At 43.8% G+C, this 16702-nt stretch overlaps 1 protein-coding gene across 1 annotated transcript in view; it reads left to right on the top strand.

Annotated features, from left to right (window-relative positions):
* ZRANB1 (zinc finger RANBP2-type containing 1) overlaps positions 1 to 16702 on the top strand; it is a 52537-nt gene extending 35835 nt beyond the window's left edge. The window contains exons 6-11 of the mRNA XM_064145290.1: positions 57 to 128; positions 964 to 1162; positions 5883 to 6003; positions 6851 to 6980; positions 14137 to 14366; positions 15756 to 16702. Of these exons, the coding sequence (XP_064001360.1) occupies positions 57 to 128; positions 964 to 1162; positions 5883 to 6003; positions 6851 to 6980; positions 14137 to 14366; positions 15756 to 15974 (971 nt within the window). The 3' untranslated portion in view covers positions 15975 to 16702. The remainder of the gene's footprint in view (positions 1 to 56; positions 129 to 963; positions 1163 to 5882; positions 6004 to 6850; positions 6981 to 14136; positions 14367 to 15755) is intronic.

The following is a 16702-nucleotide window of genomic DNA, read 5'->3' on the forward strand; positions in this document are numbered from 1 at the left end:
GCGTCTCTCTTACAGCAACATTAAGTGACTGATGTATTTGCTTTCTTATTTTCCAGATATTGAAGACTTACCGCCCACAGTCCAAGAAAAGCTATTTGATGAAGTACTTGATAGAGATGTTCAGAAAGGTAAATATTCTGAGGATAGCTATGATCTCTCCTTGCTTTTCATTAGAGAATAGTTTGTTGATTAAAAAAAGGCGCTACATTTTTTGCCTGAGTGTGCTTCAATTATGCATTTGATGCTTTCAAGTTAAGCTTTACTCCGTAATTGTTTTAGTTTTAACATTTATAGTCTGTTTCTGAGCAGAGAGGGCAGTCTGTAGAACTCGTGTTTGTAACGTATTGTTTGCATTGTAAAGGCTTTTTTTTGATGCTTTACAGTTTTAAGCCACAAGTGCTTCAAAGAAAAATGAACAAATCTGTAAACTTCGCTAACCATCACCCTCAACAGGCTCTGGTTTGGGGTCTTGTTTTGCCTTGCTTTCTTGGCAGTGTTTAGCCCAAAGAATGCCTTTAACTGTTGTAGATCACCTGGTTTTGTAGTGTGAACGAAAACTTACTCATCTCATGGGACCAGGGTTTTTTTTTTTCCAGTTTGTACCAGCCTTTTTTCAGTGGTGCCCAGTGACAGGACAAGGGATAGTGGGCACAAACTTGAATGTGGGAAGTTCCATCTAAACATGAAGAGGAACTTCTTTAAGGGTGATGCAGCCCTGGAGCAGGCTGCTCAGAGAGCTTTTGGAGTCTCCATCTCTGGAGACGTTCAAAACCTGCCTGGACATGTTCTTGTGTGACCGTGTCTTGGCAGGGGGATTGGACTTGATCTCCAGAGGTCCTTTCCAACCTCTACCACTCTGTGATTCTGTAAATGAGTAAATTACTAAGGTTCTGCCATGCTGTTTGGATTATTTGAGACTTCAAATGAATATAGGTTTTAAGATGTGTTCTTGTCACGTTGCAGAGCTAGAAGAGGAATCTCCCATCATTAACTGGTCACTGGAGCTGGGCACACGCTTGGAGAGCAGGTTATATGCACTTTGGAATCGGACTGCAGGGGACTGCCTGCTGGATTCGGTACTGCAGGCCACGTGGGGCATTTACGACAAGGACTCAGTGCTGCGGAAAGCTCTTCACGACAGTTTACATGACTGCTCACATTGGTACGTTGCTTTTTTGTGTCAGCTTTGAAGATGGCTTTCCATGGAGCATAGTACTTGATAGTACCATAGAACAATAGAGGTTGGCAGGGACCTCTGGAGATCATCCAGTCCAACCTCCCTACGAACATGGGTATGTCTAGGTCAGGTTGTACAGGAACATGTCCATAAGTGTTTTGAAAGTCTCCAGAGAAAGTGATTCTGCAACCTCTCTAGGTAAGCCTGTTTCAGTTCTCTGTCACTCTCCAGGTAAAGAAGTTTCTCTAAGTTCAAGTGAAACCTCCTGTGTTCTGAGAAACACAACCACCAATTTACTGTCAATTTTGTGCCTCAAAGATGCTGTCATAGCAGGATTCACAGAGTATTCTAGATCTAGCCTATTTTAAATGCCAGTACTGGAAAGTGGGGTGCTCTGAACCCAGTGATGGTACATGATATTCACCAAATAGCATTGAAAAAGTAAGGTATTTCATGCCTTGTGCTTGTCAAGAGAGTGCTAACCACAGTCACTATGGCTGGATTTTCTGTATGCTTGCAGTATAAATCATGCACATGCCATGCCTGGCTTGCATGGTGAAAGCTTTGCAGAAGGTTGTTAACAGAAGATAGCCTTTTATTCCTGTGTAAACTCTTCAGTGTTTTCATTCCATCTGCTTAGTTACAGCTTTATTGGGTATTGCTCTTTTTGTCCTTCTTCTGCCTGCTAAAATCAAGGCAGTAAAGCCGAGTGCTGACATTTTAAGTAGTGCTGTCACGTGGCCATAGAATTAATTTATCCTTCTGTAAAACAGCTTTTCTTGTTTTGTGGCAACCGTCTTTAATCTGATACTGTGTGGTTTGCCTCTGCCAGGGGAAAAAAATCTTATTCTTGGACCCCTAACAGTGTCTGACAGTTCTCAAGTGTGCATTGTGACTGAGGGAGGAGGCTGTTAACACCTAATAACTTACAGGTGATTAGTTCTATGTTCTTGTAGTCAAGGATAAGGGAAACACTATCAGCAGGTAGTCAGAACGGGCCTGTCCCCTTGCTCTGTCTGATGTGCATGACATCAACAACAAAGGCTAATTTTAGGGATACTATAAGTAGTTTTTGTCGTTACTGTTCCAAACTGTGCTTTTTGGAGGAAAGTCCCAAAATTAGCACCTAAAGCTAATTCCCACCTATAAACTGGTGCTTTGGTAATAGTTCTCCCAAGAACCTGTGTTCAGATGGATCTCTCACTGCTTTAAAATTGTTTATAATGGAGTGTGCATCTTGACTATGCAGGAATGTCCCTGGCATCACAGGCAGTTCCCCCCTGAGGCCAGAAGAGAAATTTATGATACATCAGGTTTTGTGGTAACAAAACCAAGCATGGTATCCAAAAACATGCTGCAAACTATTGAGACTTAAACCAGTCTTGCAGAGTGTTAGTGTTAACTGCTGTTGATTTACTGTTGCAGCTAACGTAACACTTGCTATTTAGAGTGTATTAAATCTGGTCCAGCTTCCTAGTTTGTGTCCTAGGCAGAATTTGCACTGTACTTGGAATTCAAGTTAATTGTTATCCTAATTGGCAGCACAATTGTTTTTAACTGGATCATATGCTCCTTTATAGTGGTTTGACTGCAATTTCTTACCTTCAGTCTGGCTAATCTTATTTACGAATTTGCTATTGGAAAAAAATAGTACAGATTGTAGTGCAAACCTATACAGAGCTACGTCCTGAGTGAGAAACAGAATTATTTAGATTGCAAAGGACCTAAACATCATTTAGTTCCAACCTCCCTGCCATGGGGAATGACACTCTCTACCACGACAGGTTGCTCAAGGCCCCAATTCAACCTGGCCTCAAACATGTCCAGGGAGGGGGCATCTATCTACTGTGTGCTAATCTGAAATCCTGGAGTCATATTAGGCATCACCATGAGCCAGGAAAGTTCTCCTTCTACAGAAAGGAAAACCAAGAGTAGATTTATGGTTTCCCATGGCAGAGAGATTTGGTGTCCCAGATCCAGATGGTTGGGCATACCTGCCTATATCTACTGCAGTGCCTGTGCTTGAGCCATGAAGGTAGTTTGCTGTCCCACCTACCCCAGGGCAGAAATACACTGAGGAAGAGCAGGGGATCATAGGATGGTTTTGGTTGGAAGAGACCTTTAGGACCATCAAGTCCAACTGTTAATGCCGAGGCCAACACCCAACACAAATTTTTATTTCAATTACATCCCACCCCAGAGCATCCCGTTGAGGACCCTGGTTATGTATTCAGTGACTACACAATCACATCAGCCATGTCCTCCCCTTCCCCAGCTTCCTCAGTCTGTACTGCTTGAGAGACTGTTAGTAATGTAGCTCCTCAAATAGTCAACTGGTGTGTTAGTGGTGATACTTGGTCAGACTGGAGTAATTTTTTCCTTCAAAAAAATCTGGATTGAGGCTGTGAGAAGTCTTCTAATTAAGCTCTTTGTAAACTGATCATCCTCTGCTTGCTGTATAGGTCCTATGTGGGAAGATGTATTTGATTTTGTGGGCTAACGTGTAGCAGCTAGGGAGTGATGCTGCTGTCACTGGCTTTAATGACAGTTGCTGAAGGAACAGGTTGTTATGCAATCACTACCCAACAACAGTATGATTAAACTTTTTGTCTGGTGGATTTGTTCTTCAAAGCCTTCGCAGAGACACTTAAACCTGGGTATTTCTGTAGTCAGATGCTGAACATTCATGTAACTCATTTGGCCTCGTTTTGTTGTGTTTGTTTAGATGCTGAACAAAGAAGAGCCTATTTACTAGAGACAGCCTAGTGTCTGCTACTCAGAAAAAGCTCAACAGTGAAGTTCCATGGGGCCCTGGCCTGTGGAGTCTTTCCACTCACCTTATAAAGGACCATGCTTTTGTACTGCACTCAAAACTGTGTTCCCATTTGTTCCTTTTTGTATTCCAGCATTAGCTTTTGGTAGAGGAAGGGGCCTGTGCCTCAAGTTGGCTTTCAGATTTTATTTTATTATTACAGATGCATTCAGTTCTCTTGTGCTAAACTGAAATCTTGGTTTAGGAGATGGAAATCGTGAGCCTTGACTTCTGGCTGCATGACTACCTCCTGTGAACAACTGCAGATGACTTTGTAGCTAACACAAGGAAAAAATCATCTTAGGAAAACACTTCCACAGTGGTGCTTTTGTTGGGCAGAGGCAAGGAGTTAGGGAACTTCCCTCCCCCCTTTTCATTTTTGCTTTCTTTTCCAGCATCTCCCCACACTGTCTTTTTGCCTTGTAATTCTCCCCTTTTTTATTTGCCTTTTCTCTTCCCCCCACCTCTTATTTTCCTTTTCTCTTCCCTGCTCCCTTTTTTTTTTTAATTTGTGTTCTCTCTTTTGCCTCAATTTTTGTTTGCCTTCTCTTTTTCCTCCTCTCCTTTTTTTTTTCGCATGCCCTCTTCCCCCCTGTGGAGGGTGATTCTTCAGCAGAATCTAAGCTTCTTTCAGGAGACCTGGCAATTAATTCATTTAGCAGAAAGTGTTGGGCAAGAGTATTCTGGGGAAAACAGGCAGGACATCTATGGAGCCAGCTACTGTATTTAAATAGAAACTGGAATGTGGGGAGACCCAGCAGATTCCCAGTACATGTGTTACTGGGAGTGAGCATAGACACCTACCTATCAATGAGCCCTACTGAAGGGTCTTTTGAGCCCAGCAGAGGTTTTAGCTGCACTTGTGAAAGCCAGCCTGGTTGGTCATGGCTGCTACATGCAACAGGGTTTTACCATGATTACATCTTTACTGAAAGGTTTCTTCCACATGCACTCACTGCCTGTTAATTTTCTCAGATTTTAATTAAAATTAGTTCATTTTCCTGACTTATTAAAAAGTTGAACTCCTGAATGGTATCTTTGTACTCACAGTGAAGGCCATTGTCCAGAAGTTGATGTAGGACTTCTCACTAGACCCCTGTTCCTGATCTGAAGTTGTAGGCTTTCCATAGCAGTGATCAGGCAGATTTTTGAACCTGTAAAATACCAGCAGCTGCTTTTTAAAGTGTAGGTTGTTTTTCTTTGTAGTGGATTAAAAAGGATAAAACTAAGTCTAAACTAGCATACAAAAATGCTAATTTAAACAGGAAAAATGTAGTAATCCTGTGAGTGTAAAGCTTTCAGTGTAAATCAGATTCATCCCACTTTCTGTATTTGATTCTTACCCACACAACTTTATAATTACTCCTTATAATGTGAGATTACCACACTCTCTGCTTCAAAAACTGATACAAACCAGATTTGGCCTCTTAACTGTGGTCTGTTTGAAGTTGGTACACAGGTACTTTGAAGTTCATGATACGATCAGCGATAGCAACTGCTTCTAGCAGTTGTTCATGTGAGAAGGATGAGCAGCTCCTCCTCTGTGAAATGGAACATCTTAGCTATGTTCTTTGTGTCTCAACACTTAAATAATCCTAAATAAGCCTTCAAAAAAAGCCTATTACATGAAGTATCAAACCAGCCAGGAGCCTGTAGGGAACTTGCATGTGTTACAGTGTGTTTGCTGCAGTCATTGTCATCCCAAGTGATTACTTAAATGAGAGTTACCAAATGGAGCCTCCCGAAGACTGAAACAAAACTCAGTTTTATTGACACATGCTCTTCCCTCCCTTCTCTACAGGCTTGGGATAAAGGATTGCAAGGGTTGAATACAAGGTGTATGGTGGTTGACTAAATATTGTTGCCTTTACCACTCTTTCCTTATCATTTCAGGTTCTATACACGCTGGAAAGAGTGGGAGTCATGGTATTCACAAAGCTTTGGTTTACATTTCTCCTTGCGGGAAGAACAGTGGCAGGAGGATTGGGCATTCATACTCTCTCTTGCAAGCCAGGTAAGAAACCTGATTTATGAGATGTTTGAAAGGATATGTTAACCTCTGAGGTGAAAGGTGCTCTTCACGGGTAAGAATTTTCATAGATTAAAGGAGAACGTTCCTCTTAATCCAGCAATTTGAAAGTATTACTGGCTGAGCTCTTCTGCCAAGATGGGAAAGGTTCATGTGGAGTCCTTAATTTTTCAGCTTACCATTAAGCAGCACAGTACAAAAAGGACTGACTCTTTTGGTGTGTAAATGAAGTCTGTAGAATAAACCAAGAGACAAATACTTATTCAAAGTCCTACTTCCTAGCTCCTGTAGTGCTTACTTCCTAGAACACACCTACAAATCAGTAAGCTTACCCTGCTTAAATGTCACCAGGGTGACTCCCTTCCAAAATGAGACTTACGTTCCTGAAGCTTTCAACTACAGGAGTATTTTTATCTCCTCTTTCACATGTAAACATGATTTGGATGCTGTTTTCTTGTAATTTGTTTTGGATGTGATTTTTTTTTTTGTTGTTATCAAAAGGTATTTAACCTGTATGCAAACGAATGACTTGTTTTTAGTCTAAAAATTATGTAAACTTCATTTCTCCATGGGAAATGAAACACATTAGACTGAATCTAGGCAATAGGGCAAAGAGTTATCCCTGACAGATGAAATTCTTGTGCAAGCTGACATGCTTTTGCTTATCTCTAGCTGATGTGTAATAGCTCTCCCAGTCTTTCTCTTTCCCTGTCAAAGCTAGATCATGCTTAAAAGCATTTTCTGTCTCAGTTTGGAGATTGTTTTTCAAATACCAACATAGAAAATGGTGATGTTCTGTTTCAAGAGATGTCTTTCTTTGTCTTCGGTGCAGCCTGGAGCGAGTTTGGAGCAGACACACATTTTTGTACTTGCACATATTCTTAGAAGACCAATTATAGTTTATGGAGTAAAATATTATAAGAGTTTCCGAGGAGAAACATTAGGATATACTCGCTTTCAAGGTAAGACTTTCCTTTCTCAAGTGGAGTTTTAGAGAAGGTTCATCTATAAAAGATAAAGGAAGTTGGGAGTAACAAGACTAACTTGATGTTCTTCTGGCTAGCAGCTTACTCAGTACATTTTTGTTAGATAGTAAAAATTCAAACCAATTGTCTCCAAACTTGCAGTTTTTCATTGTAGAGTGAGCATGCTACTGTAGCTACAGTGAAAATGTGTTTTGACCTACCCTCCACAGGCCTTTAGTCTCTAATGTATATAAAATATTTTGATTGTGAGGACTTATGATAAGTTGTGTGGTTTGTACTGCTGTAAGACGCGAGGCTTAGTGAAAGGGATTGGAAATACCTTTTGCTGGTGGTGGTGCTGCTGGCTGTAAGTGTTCATTTCAGAAGTTAAGCTTTTTAGCATTTTCTAGAGGAGGCTCATAAAGTTGAGGGTGAGGCTAGCAGAAAATGTTTGCATGGGCAGTGTCTCAGCAGAGTGACAGTGGTGTCTGCTGGGTGCTCTTTCAGGTCCAAGGGACATGCCTTGTCTCTCCACAGCAATCCATGTGTGGAGCAGTAGAAAGGAGACACCCTTAAAGACAAGAGGCAAAGGTATACAAAAAGGATAGAAACAATTAAATAGGGTGGAAAACAATAAAGTTGAGTTTCTTATTTTGGTAGTTGATAAAAAGAAGCTGAAAAGGCAGGAATTATTGTCATAAATGCTACCAACAGTTACTACGTACGATACAAGAACATAGAATGGTTTGGGTTGGAGGGGGCCATAAAGATCATCTAGTTCCAACACCATTGTCAAGGACAGGGACACCTTCCACTAGGCCAGGTTGCCCAAGGTCTCATCCTGCCTGACATTGAGCACTTCCAAGGAGGGAGCATCCATAACCTCACTGGGTAAACTGTTTGTGTCTCATCAACCTCACTGTAAAGAATTTCTTCCAAATATCCAGCCTAATTCACTCCTCCTTGAGCTTCAAGCCATCCCCCCTTGTCCTGTCACTACAAGCCCTGGTAAAAAGTCCCTCTCTAGCTTTCTTGTAGACCTCCTTCAGGTACTGAGAGGCCACTCTAAAGTCTCCCTGGACCCTTCTCTTCTAGGCTGAACAGCCCCAGCTCTTTTCCTGTCCCCATAGAGGATGTGCTCCAGCCCTCTAATCATCTTTGTGACCACTTCTGGACCCACTCCAACAGTTTGATGTCTGTCTTGTGTTGGGGGCCCCAGAACTGGACACAGTACTCCAAGTGGGCTCTCACCAGAGCACAGCCATAGACAGAACCACCTCCCTCGTCCTGCTGGTCACACTGCTTTTTGTGCAGCCCAGCATGTGGCTGCCTTCTGGGCTGCTGGTGACTGTTGCCAGCTCATGCTGAGTTTTCCAACAACTGACTCCCCCAAGTACTTCTCAGGACTGCTCTCAAGCCACTCCACACCCAGCCTGTGTTTGCACTTGGGATTGCCCTAACCCAGGTGTAGGACCTTGCACTTCACCATATTGAACATCGTGAGGCTGGCATGGACCTGCCTGTCCAGGTTGCTCTAGAAGAGGGACTTCTGCAAAAGCAAATTTCACAATGTAGTTAAAAAGAAGGTCTAAAATGTATCTGCTTCAGTAATGCACTTTGCAGCAAGTGTGACTGACACACATTCTGACCTGCTCCTGAAGTAGGACTGTGCTTCTGTGTAGCTTGATCAGGTTCTGTCTGACTGCTGCTCCTTCTAGTCCCCTGGGCAAACAGCCTGACTATCCTTAGGATAAATAAGATGTTTAATTGACTCAGTCCAGTTTTGCTCAGACCTATGTCTGTAGGTTTCTGCAAGCCAAATGTGTGTTTAGGTGACTTTGCTCTGCATTACGTACTGATGCTTTGTTATTTAAAGCACAAAGCAATGAGACCTGATGGGAAGGATCTGTTTGTGCTCAGTAGGAATCAAAACCCCTGTGGAAAGAGGTGTTTGAGCCAGCACTGCATCTCTGGTATGGACTGGCAGAGTGTTTGTTTTGCCCATGGTTCATCTTCCTGGCCTCAAGTGTTTCTACTTCATGCTTGTCCTATGGTTGTTGTCACCAATACATCACTATTTATAGCTGCTTAGAGGACTTCCCAAGACATCTTTTTGTGATTTTAATAAACACACACTGACAATTGGAAGGAGACAAACCCACAGTATAGAACTCCAGGCTATGGAGTTAATGTCAAATGTGTGACCTATTATAGCTGTGTATCATAGCCTGGCTTAGGTTGGAAAGAACCTTAGAGATCATCTACTCCACCCCCTCTTCTATGGGCAGAGATGCCTCTGAACTAGACTTGGTTGCTCATCCAACCTGGCCTTGAACACCTCCAGAGAGGGGGCATCCCCAGCCTCCCTGAGCAGCCTATTCCAGAGTCTTGCCACCCTCGTACTGAAGAACTTCTTACCAAGATCCGGTCTAAACCTACTCTGCCTCAGCTTAAATCTGTTCCCCTGTGTCCTGTCTAGACGGCCTTGCGAAAAGTCCCTCTTCAGCCAACCTGTAAGTTCCCCTCAGATACTGGAAGACACCTGTAAGGTCTCTCCAGAGTCTTCTCCTCCCCAGACTGAACAACCCCAGCTCCCTCAGCCTGTCCTCACAGCAGAGGCGCTCCACCCTTGGCGAGCCCCTACGCAGTCTTCTGAGAAGATGGCTTGTATGTTCGGAGCGGTGACAAAAGCTTTTCCTCTAGCAAAGCTAATACTTTCTTGAAGAGCATAAACATTTGGTACTTCTTATAGTTGCGTTCTCTTTGGTTTGAGGTGCTGTGAAATAGATCAGGAAAGAACAGTTACTCATGTGATAAAGATCTAACACCAGGTTTGTGTGGCTTGTGCCTCAAAGGCTGAGTGGTTTGCAAGATGTTTTCATGTTATAGACTGGGCACTGTGGCGGAGAAGTGTTAACGTGGCCTTAAATATGCTTTTAAAAATGTATTTTACAAACTATTTTCTGTTCCTCTGAACCAGAAGGCAGCCAGGTGTCAGGGACAGCCTTTCACTAGGCACATGTTTCCAGGAATTTAGTCAGGGAAATGTTTGTGACTTGCAGTTTGCTTGCCACAGGCTGCATCCATCCATACATGGAAACGTATGAGACGGTGAACAGGTGAACTTAGGAGTCCTGTGTCAGATTACCTAGAATTACTTCTGTCCCCCTCCAACCACGCTTTTGTGGTTAATGTGTGGTAACTAAATGCAGCACAGCTGAAAGCAGAGAGCCCTCGGACTCAGCAGTGTGGACTGCTGAAACAAGTCTCTTGTAAACGCCACAAGACTTGCTGCTCTGGGCTTTTGTGAGCTTTGTTCAGTATGCACTCTCTTGGTGAAGCTGTGAAGCTTGGAGTAGTGTTTGGCCTTCTCTGATCTGCTGTGCAGCACCTTGCTTGTGTTTCAGATTGCAGCCCCCCAAAAAGAAAGAGGAAAGAAAGACTGCTGGTTGTAACAGAGAATGAGAAATTAATATTCTTACCTTGGAAGGTACTGTAAACCTCTCTCTGCCCCCAAAATCTCCCTGATCGGAATTATTTTCTCAAAGGATTCCTTGTGCCAACTTGGCATCCTTGCTATGACTGTTGCGAGTCCTGTCACTGACAACCTTCTCGTTTCCTAGATTTCAATTGACTCTTAATGCTTCCTTAAATATTAAGGCTTTAACAATGCAAGATCCATTTACTTGGCCTTAAGTGTGCTCCTGGTCTAGCTGCACAAATAAACAGCTTTTAAACACAAATTATTATCGGGTCGGGCTGAAGAAACAAAATTCTACGTGGATAGCTTCCAGGATAGATGTTAGAATGTGCTCTTTATTTTCTGTAGCTTGTGTGTGCATCAGCTGCGTGCACAACACTATCTCAATTTATAGCAGTTGGACTTCTACCAGTTTTAAGAGTGATTCTCCATGGTAGTGCTTGAAATTGTATTCTCATGGAGCTCATCAGATACTATTGAGGAAGAAGTGAAAGTGTATCGCATCCTTCTGTCTTGGTGAAATTTTCCATGTGGGATAAGATAAAACAATGATGGAAAAAACATTCCAAAGAGCTGCTGAATTTCAATGTAAAGATTGTTGAGGCAAATCTATTACATGACCTGTCAGGAGTGGAGCATAACTATGCCTGACACAAGAGTTCTTTGTAGTTAAATAGGATGTGAGGTGTTCATAGAGATGGGACCTTTCTCTCATCAGTGATTTCTAGAGCCCTGACAGTGTTGGATAGTGCTTGAGGCCAAAATGTACCAGTTTTGGTCAGCAGGACACTAACTGTCTGTAGTAATTGGAACTGTAGAATGGTTTAGATTGGAAGGGACCATAAAGATGACCTAGTTCCAACCTCCCTGCCATGGGCATGGAGGGACACCTTTCACTAGACCAGAATGCTCAAGGGCCTGTCCAGCCTAGCCTTGAACACTTCCAGGCTTGGAGCTTCCACAACTCCCTGGGCACCCTGTTCCAGTGTCTCACCACCTTCACTGTAAAGAGTTTCTTCTCCAGATGGAATCTGTTTTGCCCATAATGGTAACTGGTGAGTGATCTCTCTGTCCTTATTTAATGTCATCAGCTTTTTGATATTTTCACCTCCACCTCCTGAGGAGAGGGGAATGAGAGAGCCAATGGGTGGGTAGGGTCAACCCACCGCACCAGTATTGGTATCCAAGGAGCTAGACACAGGTTGTAAGAGAGGACCACTTCAGAATACCTCACTCTGATCTCAGCTGGTGGAAGAGAAGGGTGAAGTAGGCATCTTGAGGGTGCTGATGCTTTCATTTCTGAAAGGCTTCAGTGATCTAACCAACATGGTGCTGTCTATATCCATCATATTTAAATGAAGCACCCAAGGCAAGTAAGTTTTCAGCTTTCAGTCCAGACTGAAACTTGGAGGAAAAGTTCATGAAGTTACTTCTTGGTGTGAATTTCCAGAGACTGTCTTCATGACATTGACTGTTGGCATGTCATTTGCACTGCAGCTATAAATTCTGACCAGACCTCTAGTTCTTTACCATAAGGGAAAGGCTTGAAATGTTGTAGTTACTTACCCCTTCTGCATCCTTTGTGCTTGGTGTTGAGTTAGTGAGACTTCATTGTGGTGGGGATGGGAGGAAGGGAGTGCTACGAAGGCAATAAATAGATTAGTCCTTAGATCTAGATGTTGCATGTGTGAATTCTAATTTAAAGGAAGTAGAAAGATTTAGCAGAAATAGACTTTTAGGTATTTCTTGGTTGCTTTAGGGACTTGAAGATCCCTCCTATGAGGAAAGACTGAGAGAACTGGGGATGTTTATTCTGGAGAAGGCTGAGAGCAGATCTTATTAATGTCTGTAAATACCTAAAGGGTGTCAAGATGAAGGTGCCAGTCTCTCTTTTTGGTGGTGCTCAGAAGTCAGACCAAGAATGACAGCTATAAGCTGGAACACCCAAGGTTCCACCTCAACAGGAGGAGAAACTTCTTTACTGTGAGGGTGGCAGAGCCCTGGAACAAGTGGCCCAGAGAGGTTGTGGAGTCCTCTTCTCTGGAAACTTCCAAAACCTGCCTGGATGTGTTCCTGTGTGGCCTGCTTTAGGTAACCCTGCCTTGGCAGGGGGATTCTTGATCTCTAAAGATCCCTTCTATCCCCTAACATTCTATGATCCTATGATAATAAATTGACAAATATCTACTGGTAGCCCCCACTAATTTTTGTTATAGCAAAAAAAGATGACTTCTGAACTTCAGTAAACCCCCAAAAGCCAGCCCTGGCTTCGATTTCCATTTCAGCATTGCTCTTCCATCTCCATGGCTGTTGGAGAAGTGAAGTGCCTTGTTTTTCTGCAGCGTCTGTTCCTAGCATGCTGGCAGCAGCTGTACTATGAAAGGTTGCTATGCTACATGTGCTCTTAAGTTTACGCTTGGCTATTTTTAAGCTGTCACAAGGTAAGGCATAGCTTTTGCTGAAGTCGTCTTGCAGCAGTACACACCAAGAATTATTTATGTTCCTAGAAGAAAGAAGTTTCTGGGTTTGTTTAGAAACTTCATGCACCTCAAGCAAATCACTGGCTTTATTGCTGAAAATGGTGGGGAGCAGAACTGCAGCTTCTTGCAGAACCTGTGACTTAAGTAATTTGTTGTAAAACAGTGTCAATTCCTCTGCATTTTGATTTTTTTTTGGGGGGGGGACACACACTAGATATGTATAATTGATGTGAGTTGATTTAATCTCTTCATCCAGTGCTTACGAGGAGGCCCTGGGATTTGCCACATAGATCCTGAATAATACTTACTGCAGTTAAGTTCTGCTAAGAATAAGTTTTGTAAGCAGATGGTGGAGTTTTTGTTCTGGTAAAAAATAGACATCTGACTGCAGCTTTTATTTCTGTGCTGCAGAATCAGATTTGTGGGGTTTTTTTTCCTTCTTTGTAGGTTGTTTTATGTTTAAGAAGAGTTACCAAGCATAAAGGGCTGCTTTTTTCCAACTGTGTTTTTGTTCATTGCTAGATTTTTAGGGCAGTGGTAGCATGGCTGTAATTGTAATGGCTTTTATGTCTGAACTTGTAGAGCTGCAGAGATACTTGACTGATCTCCTGTTAACCCATTAATAATTGCCTGTAATGAAAAGGGTGACCTACTTTAGGTCGAAACAAATAGGCTTTAAGTCCCAGAAAGGATCTCTGAAGATCATCTAGTCTAACCCCACTGCTAAAGCAGAGTCTCACCTGTCTATTCACCTTCAGATGGATCCTCCTGGGTTCCGGTTTGTGTCCATGGACTCTTTGCTCTGTCACTGGGCACCGCTGAAAACAGTCTGGCCCCCTAATTTTGAAGATGTGACCTTACTAGGGTAGAGCAGAGGGGCAGGAGAACCTTCCTTGACTCGCTGGCTACACTTTTCTAAACACACCACATGAGACCATTTGCCTTCTTAGCCACAAGAGCACACTGCTCGATCATGGTGAACTTACTGTCCACCAGCATTCCCAAGTCCTCCTCTGTGGAGATTCTTCTCAGCAGGTCAACCCTTCACCTGTCCTGGTGCAGGAGGTTGTTCCTCCCCTGGTGCTGGTCAGTGCACTGCTGTTGCCATATTTAGCCAAAAGCAGAAGCTTTGTTTCAACTCTTTGTTGGTCTCTGCGGTTCTGAGTCTGACCCTTGCATTAATTCCTCCTAGGTGTGTATTTGCCTTTGTTATGGGAACAGAGCTTTTGTTGGAAAAGTCCCATTGCTCTGGGCTACACCAGGGGCCATTTCTCCGCTCTGGTTGCCATGGAGAATGATGGTTATGGCAATCGAGGTGCTGGTGCTAACTTGAACACTGACGATGATGTTACCGTTACCTTCCTGCCGCTGGTGGACAGCGAGAGGAAACTACTGCACATTCACTTCCTTTCTGCTCAAGAGGTAAGCAGCAGCTGCCTGGCTGGTACCCTCTGTCTGGGGCCTCAGCAGTTTCTGTAGCCTCTGTGTGTTCCTGCAGGTCCCAAGAACTACAGGGCATCTGGTGATCTGTTTGATTAATGCTGCTCCTTTCCCCACCATTGGGGGTGATGCTGAAAGATGTTCCTCCTCCAATGTATGACCAATGTAATGGTCATTTATAGCTCTGTAAATGGAGTGGAGCTTCACTGTGCAGGTGACTGCAAGTATACCTTGAGCAGGAGCCAGAAAGAATGATTCCGACCCAAATGTGAGACTGAAAAATACACCCTGCTTTAAGGGATGCAACATCAATGTTAGCCAGGAGAATCACAGAAGGGACCTTAAAGGTCATCTAGTTCCAACCCCCTCCCATGGGCAGGGAAACCACCTCCTAGACCAGGTTACTCAAGGCCCTTCCAGGCTTGGATACTCTGCAGCTTCTCTGGGCAACCTGTTCCAGTGCCTTATCACCCTTATAGAGAAGAATTTCCTCATAATATATAATCTAAATCCAGCTTCTTCCAGTTTGAATCCATTGCCCCTTATCCTGTCACTCCATGCCTTTATAACAAATTCCTCTCCAGCTCCTCTGCAGCCCCTTTCAAGTACTGGAAGGCTGCTTTAAGGTCTTCCTGAAATCTTCCTTTCTCCTGGTTGAATAATCCCAGCTCTCTCAGCCTGTCTTCACAGGAGAGGTGCTCCTGTGGCATCATTTCTGTGGCACTCCTCTGGACCTGCTGTAACAGTTGTGTCCTTTTTGTGTTGAGGGCTCCAGACTGGACACAGTACTTCAGGTAGGGTCTCCCTAGAGCTGAGTAGAGGGGCAGAATCCCTTCCCTTGACAAGTCTGGGATGACTATTTTGGAAATATAAGTTGGGAAAAGTTAGAAGGGAACATTAGCTGGAGAATATCACAGTATCATCAGGGTTGGAAGAGACCTCACAGATCATCAAGTCCAACCCTTCACCACAGAGCTCAAGGCTAGACCATGGCACCAAGTGCCACATCCAATCTTGCCTTGAACAGCTCCAGGGACGGCGATTCCACCTCCCCGGGCAGCCCATTCCAGTGTCCAATGACTCTCTCAGTGAAGAACTTTCTCCTCACCTCCAGCCTAAATTTCCCCTGGTGCAGCCTGAGGCTGTGTCCTCTCGTTCTGGCGCTGGCCACCTGAGAGAAGAGAGCTGAACATGGAGCCTAATTCATCTTGACTCTTGGAGAGTCCCAGCTGGGGTGAAGCTGTATGCTAGCTCCAAAGGATCTGTTACTCCCCTGAGCCTAGGTGTCTTAGAGTATCATGGGTGGCTTGTTGAAACCTGCTGGTTATGTCTCGGGACTCCTTCTCAATGCGTTTTCTCTCTCTCCCAAAGATAGGCAATGAGGAGCAGCAGGAGAAGCTGCTGCGGGAGTGGCTGGACTGCTGTGTGACAGAAGGAGGGGTTCTAGTCGCCATGCAGAAAAGCTCTCGCCGGCGCAACCACCCGCTGGTCACCCAGATGGTGGAGAAGTGGCTTGATCGCTACCGGCAGATCCGTCCTTGTACGTCCCTTTCTGATGGAGAGGAAGACGAGGATGACGATGATGAATGACGGTGAAGAAGTGGAGAAGAACATGAGCGTCGCAGAGCACCTGACCCAGAGTTAGCATTGTGCTCCAGTAGCTCGTTGTGGAATGGTGCGATGGGAGTGGGACATGTGCTGTGAAGGACTCGTGTAACCAGCACGGAGAGAGCTGAGCAGCTCATCTGCTGCCTGAGGAGAGCGAAAGAGGCTGGACTACCGTTTGTACCCAGACAAATAAAGAGAAACAAAACACAGCTAATTTTAATAGCGAGACGGAGGGAAAAACCCACAAAACACCCCCAGTTTTTTCTTTCTGATTGTAAATCTGTCTGTAAACGTCCTGCATGTGGTGGTGTAAAAGGCTGGGTGAGGAGAAGGGCTGAACCCCTGCCGAGAAGTTGTTCAGTAAGGGCACTTAAAGCACACGTTGGATGGAGAACTCTTCCCAGATTCTTTTGCAGTAGAACGTGGTCTTCTACATCACCTTTTAGACCCTCTGACACATTTCTGTCAAGGGCCTTTTTACGTGAGATCTCAAGCAGTGCCCAGGTCAGGTTGTGAGGTTGTTTTGTTGTTGTTCTGGTTTTGGGTTTTTTTTGTTTGTTTGGTTTGGTTTTGGGTTTTTTTTTTTTCCCCTTTGGGTTTTTGTTGTTTGCACAATCTCCACAGCAAGTCCTAAGCAAAAACCATATCTATTATTTTACGACTCTTTTAGTTCCTGCTGTGCCCCTAAAATAAAATCTAAACAGAACAAA

This window comes from Pogoniulus pusillus, chromosome 6 (genome assembly GCF_015220805.1).
Source record: "Pogoniulus pusillus isolate bPogPus1 chromosome 6, bPogPus1.pri, whole genome shotgun sequence".
Lineage (NCBI taxonomy): Eukaryota > Metazoa > Chordata > Aves > Piciformes > Lybiidae > Pogoniulus > Pogoniulus pusillus.